Below are 6,162 nucleotides of genomic sequence, written 5' to 3' on the forward strand. Positions count from 1 at the left end.
AAGAAAAAGAGTCTATGAATGCACGCTTTCTTTCACAGTCACCAATACTTGATATTACCAATATTTTCAATACTTATTAATCTGATTGTGGCAATGATGTGTATTTTAGTTATTCCTTTATTATTTGTTGAAACTAAACCTATTTTTGTATATTTCTTGCCTATTTCTAGTATTTAAAAAAAGCTTTAAATGACTTTTTTGTGTTCTTTATCCGTTTTTTGATTAAATGTTTATAGAATTTTTTCCCTAAAAAACAAAACACTATTAACCCTTTTTTAGATGCGTTGTAAATACTCTTCTATTCTATTCCTTGTCCTTTAACTTTTTTATATGTATATTACTGTACAGTCTTAAATGTTTAATATCATATTGCCAATATTTTATTTTATAGCTTCTGGGTTTGAATATTTTACTTCAGGGTAAGAAAGATATTAGTTTGTATTTTCTTCTAAAACTCCTTAGATTTTACATATTGATTTTTAACTCACCTGAATATTTCTTATATAATGTGTGAAATAGGGCTCTATATTCATTTTATTTCAAGTAATAGTGGTCCATGCACCTTATTTGTTGAATAAGCCTTATTTTCCCCATTCACTTGAAATATCAATTTAATCATATATTACATTGTTAGATAGATATATATGTTTGTTTCTAGAATGCTCATTTTATTTCATTGATCTACTTCATTATTTTTGTGCTGGTGTCACGTTGTTTTAATTGCTGAGACTTTATAATGGATTTAAATTTTTTATATTTTATAATGGATTTTTTCATTAAAAATAAATAAAATTATTCTGCATTTTGGAAAGAGAAAGGAAGGAAGAAAAGAAAGGAAGGAAGGAAGGAAGGAAGGAAAGAAGGAATGAAGGAAGGAAGGAAGGAAGGAAGGAAGGAAGGAAGGAAGGAAGGGAGGGAAAGAAAGAGAGAGAAAGAGAGAGAGAAAGAAAGAAAGAACGAACGAACGGACAAAGTAAGGAAGAAAGAACTACCTTTTGTGCAATGTGGATGGAACTGGAGAATATTAAGTGAAATAAGCCAGTTGGTGAAAGACATACCATATGACCTCACCTATAAGTGGACTCTATTCAACAAAATAAACTAACGATCAAAATAAAGCACAGGCATGGAAACATGGAGCAGACTGAAAGTGACCAGCGGGGATGGGCAAAGAGGACAATGATGGAAAGAAGGGACTCAACAAAGAACATGTATGAATGACTTATGGACATGGACAAGAGAGTGAAAATTGACTGTGGTGGGGGCACGGGGTGAGGGGTTGAAGAGGGGTAAAGAGGGAAAAACTGAGACAACTGTAATAAACATAAAAAAACCCTAAAGAACATTAATTACTTAAAAAAAAAGGAAGAAAATATTGGCTATGTTTAGGAATGCTCCCCGACCCTTTTTCCATAAAAATTTTGAAACAAGCTAGAATGTTCTAAAAATGAAGTTCTGTCGAGCCCAGAGAAAATATTTTCTTTGCAGTGCTGGAGAACATAAAGAATAAGTTTTTTTTTAAACTTCCCTCCGTTAAACCATGTCTTTTAAATATGAAATTTCGTAACTTTCAGTTTTTTCAACCATACCGATTTTTAAAAAGGAAAGAAAGAAAAATGATTAGGAAGGAGAGAGAGAGAGGCGGGGTGGGGGGGCGGCTCATTGATGACGCGAAGCCCTCACGTGACCGGGAGCTGCAGAGCGACGCAGCTTTCGTGCGGTTGTCACTCCCTTCTGGGTACCAGCTGCCCGCCGCCCTGCGCACCGTGGGCTGGCGACGGGCCCCGGAAAGCGGAGCAGGTAAGGGTCCAGGGCCTGCGCCGAGGCCCGGGCGGCAGCCGCCCGCCTACCCCCCCAGGCCAGAGATCAGTGCAGCGGTCCCTGCTGGCTTTCTCCATCCCCAGCATTCTTGGGGAAGTACATAGTGACCCCTGGGGGTGCGAGTGCTGGGGCAGCGGGGTTCCAGGGAGGGTGGCAGAGCAACTCAGTGATGGCAAATCATCCCCGAGCTCCTGTACGAAAATGGTGATCCGCGTGGAGGGAGAGAGGGCGGGAGACGTGGCCTGGGGAGGGGCATGGCGGCTGTGGGTCGGTGCGTAGTATTTGGCAACAGCACCTGCTTCTTCTACCCGGGCCCTCTGCAGGTCTGTGGGTCTGTGTCGAGTATCCGGCGGCGCACTCACGGCGAGAATCGAGAAGAGGGGAGAGACATCAAGGATAGGCCCAGGTGGGTGCGGGAGACATTGGTGGGGGGCGTGTGCAGAGACCAGTCGGAGGCCTACCTTCCCCCCGCCCCCAACCCCTCCATCCCTGGTCACCTGTCCTCCATTTTGCCGCCTGAAGCGGCCTGGGGATGGATCTCTACGGAAAATGGTGGGTTTGCGGAGACGGAGGAGAGAGAAGTGAGACGAAGCGGGGTGAGCTAGGACTGAGGGTCCAGTAGAGGGTGTAGAGAGCCTCTCAGGTGGGAAACATGAGATTTAAAAAATTAACCTTTGGTATCCAGGGCTCTGAAAGATTAGTAGTAGGGCCTCTGTCCTCGGTGCTGATTAGTCCACCAGTAAAATAGTTCCTTCTCATCTCTTGTCTCCTAGGAGCAATGGCGTCCAAAGAGGAACAAGCAGTAAAAAATCTCAACATGGAAAATACCAACCAGGAAAATGACAAAAAGGATGAAAAGGAGCAAGATGCTACTAAAGGAGAGTCCTTGGCTCTCCCTTTGGAAGCTGGTGAATATTGTGGGCCTAGAGGAAATCGCAGGCGGTCGCGTGTTAGGCAACCCATCCTGCAGTATAGATGGGATGGGGGTCAGAGGCTTGGAGAACCACAGGCAAGGATGAGACAAGAAAATAGGGAAAGAATTGGGGATGATATGAGACAGCTGATGGAAAAGCTGAGGGGAAAGCAGTTAAGTCATAGTCTACGGGCAGTTAGCACTGACCCCCCTCACCATGACCATCATGATGAATTTTGCCTTATGCCCTGAATCCTTATGTTTTCCCTGAAGTTAATAGGGAGACACGCCTGCTTCCTAAACTTACATGTTAGTGATGTACCTTGCTGTAAACCTTTTGGTGTTACTTGTTTCCTGTGGGTCTCTACCAGCTTCTAGTTGAATGTTGTGCTTTTGCCCTAGTCTGTGAGATTTTGTTAGGAGAATTTTACCTGTTGCATGGAAAGGTGGTTATTATATATGTTGAAGTTAATAAAGCAATTTTAAAAATCAAACTATATTTTTAAAAGATCTTATTTATTTTTAGAAAGGGGGAAGAGAGGGAGAAAGAGGAGAGAAACATCAATGTGTGGTTGCCTGTCACGCACCCACTATGGGGGTCCTGACCCGCAACCCAGGCATGTTCCCTGACTGGGAATCTAAATGGTGACCCTGTGCTTTGCAGTCTGGCGCTCAGTCCACTGAGCCACACCAGCGTGGGCAAACTATATTTATTTTTATTTCAAATCTTTATTTATTTAATACTCAAAGAAAAAAATGCTATACCAAATGATTAATACAGGGACCCATTTTTGTTAAATGGGTTGATGTGTTTTACATTATATTATCTGTAGTGTCAGAAGAAATGGAAACTATTTTTAATGATCTCATGAAAGCAGGAGGGTCACTTAATAAATACTTGGTTATGAAACTTGCAGTTTAGCCAGATGAATAAATCCAGCACTTCCTTCTATATTGGGGATTGCATTTGCTTCACATGACTGTGAAATCAGTTTCAGAGTGTTTGGGCTGTGTTTACCTATTTGACCCATCCCACCTATTAGCAGAGTCCCCAAAGATAGGTCTCATCAGTCCAGCATCCCTCCAGCTCAGGACTGCAGTATCTGCTCTTCAAGGTGCAATTGCTGCCTGACAAGAGAAAAGCACTTAGCAAAGTACAATTAATGATTGCATCAGGAGCTCTTGAGTTTTTGTCTCAGTTCAGTCCCTGAATAAAATAACTTGATATATCTAACTTCATTTCTCTAGAAGAGACTACTTGCAATTTCTGAATTCATTTAATAATGTCGTGGTGTTTCTAAAAGTATGTTGACCTGCCACTTGTGTGAGTATCACCAGAGAACTTTCTCAAAGATGTGAATGCCTGGTCCTACCCTAAATCTGAATGGAGCTCCAGAACTTTCATTTTTTAGCTAGCTTCCCTGGTGATTTTGAAGCACATTAATGTCTAAAGACCTACTAGTATGCATATATTTATTATGATCTTAATTCTTAAATAGAAACCATAATAACTAGAACAACATAAAGGTGAATGCAGTGCAGATAAGCATTCAAATGCAAAGGATGAGAAAATTTAAAAACATCTTTAGATTTACTACATAAAAATTAACATTGAAACTATATACACTAAAAATTTAGCAGTGGTTATCTCTTGTGGGATATTGGGTGATTTCTTTGTACTCAATTACATTTTTCTTAATGTGGATTTCTTGTGATAAAAAGAAATAAAAGCCAATAATATATCCAGACCCAAAGAACTCTTCAATGAACTTGTAAATACAATGGAGGCACTAAAAAATCCTCATGGTTAGAACTTAGATATGTAGATATGTATGTTTAAAGTTACCTTTGGATATGATATTCATGCCTTGGTATAATTGACTGTGGATAAAATCACTAGGTCTTACTTCGAATCAATACAATAATACAGAAGAAGTGAGATGATGTCACTTCTGTAATTTTGTTACAGAAGACTGTGACTTATGTCTTGCTAGGACACTCCTTCCTTATTCCCCTCCTTGCTGGCATTATTGAAATAAGATGCCATGTTGGAGAGGCCCATATGGCAAAGAACTGAGATTACCTTCCAGCCAACAGCCAGTGAGGAACTGTGATGCTCAGCCCAATAACCCCTGAGGATGTAAATCCTGCCAAACAACATAAGTGAACTTGGAAACAGATCCTCCCCCACAAAAGCCTTCAGATAACACCCTGGACCTGGCCAACATATTGACTGCAGTTTTTTAAAAGACCTCAAGGCAGAAAATACAGATTATCTATATCCAAATTTTAGACTCACAATCTCTGGGAATATTGATGTGTGTGATTTTAAGCTGCTAAATTTAGGGGTAATTATTACACAACAATAGATAATTAATATAGTATGTATCTCTAAAAGATATTGATTCTTTTAAAAAATAACCACAGTACCATAATTACACATAAAAAGGGACAAAAGTTATGCCTAGTTAGTGTTCAAATTTCTAGTGATCTCATAATTTTAAACTCAAAACAATTTAAACCAACAAAGAATAAATTAGGTTCTTGATCAACACTATTTGCCTTTGTCAGGTTGCAAATGCCAAGAACAGCCTAATACAAAGTTTTGTGCTAGGAAGCTGACAAGAGCATGTGTTTGAAAAAGAGTTTCATATCCAACATGGGCCTGGTGCCACAGACTCTGAAAATCTAGCCAATACTGAGACAAAAACTAATCTGTTTTATGCAATGAAAATACAGAGTAGGATAGGAATCAAGGAGGGGCATCACACACACAACTGCATAACCCAAAATTCTCATGTGCTATTCTGGCACCTGAATTTTGCTGAAATGTTGGAAAAACAGCTATATTATTAAAATTTTGCTAAAATAACCTATTTAACTCTAGAAGATAAAACAAAATTGACTAGAAAAAGTGGCTTCCAGGCTGACAATGTTAGAAAGATACAAGCATAAATCATCAGATTACCAATCATACTTGTAGTTGAGTAAGTACTTTCAATGAAATGTTGTATTACTGTGTTACAGTTAGAGGAAGCATAGGACTGAGATAATAAAATGAATAAGCAGGTATATGACACCATCTTGTCACCCAGTTTGATTCAATGAGGCATGGAGTATGTTAGTAATAAGTTGTGCATTTTTTTCAAAATGCACAAAAATTAGAGAACTAATGTAAGTACATGGAGGATGTAATTTGTGGGTCACCAGAACCTCAAATCTTGAAAAGGAGGATGCCCACTGAGACTTATAAATGGATAAATCTGATTGACAATGGACATGGGTTTTCATCTTTGTAAATAACACAAATTACCTGTGAATATGATGCTGAAAAAGTTAAGAACATTTAGTACTCTAATTCATGTCATCTGGGAGGTGTTCAATGGCAGTAGGATCATGGAAAGGCTTCAGGAAGGACAATGATAATA

General features: G+C 39.4%; 1 protein-coding gene across 1 annotated transcript; it reads left to right on the forward strand.

The window, feature by feature from the left end:
• Positions 1 to 1,697: 1,697 nt before the first annotated feature.
• LOC129061216 (protein BEX1-like) lies at positions 1,698 to 3,263 on the forward strand. The gene is made up of 3 exons (XM_054561883.1): positions 1,698 to 1,800; positions 2,145 to 2,227; positions 2,595 to 3,263. Exon 3 carries the CDS (start codon positions 2,600 to 2,602, stop codon positions 2,984 to 2,986), a length of 387 nt encoding a protein of 128 aa, XP_054417858.1. The 5' UTR covers positions 1,698 to 1,800; positions 2,145 to 2,227; positions 2,595 to 2,599; the 3' UTR covers positions 2,987 to 3,263.
• Positions 3,264 to 6,162: the final 2,899 nt, after the last annotated feature.

The sequence above is a fragment of the Pteronotus mesoamericanus genome, unplaced genomic scaffold, assembly GCF_021234165.1.
Source record: "Pteronotus mesoamericanus isolate MK-2021 breed Mesoamerican mustached bat unplaced genomic scaffold, CSHL_Meso_final scaffold_550, whole genome shotgun sequence".
Classification (NCBI taxonomy): domain Eukaryota; kingdom Metazoa; phylum Chordata; class Mammalia; order Chiroptera; family Mormoopidae; genus Pteronotus; species Pteronotus mesoamericanus.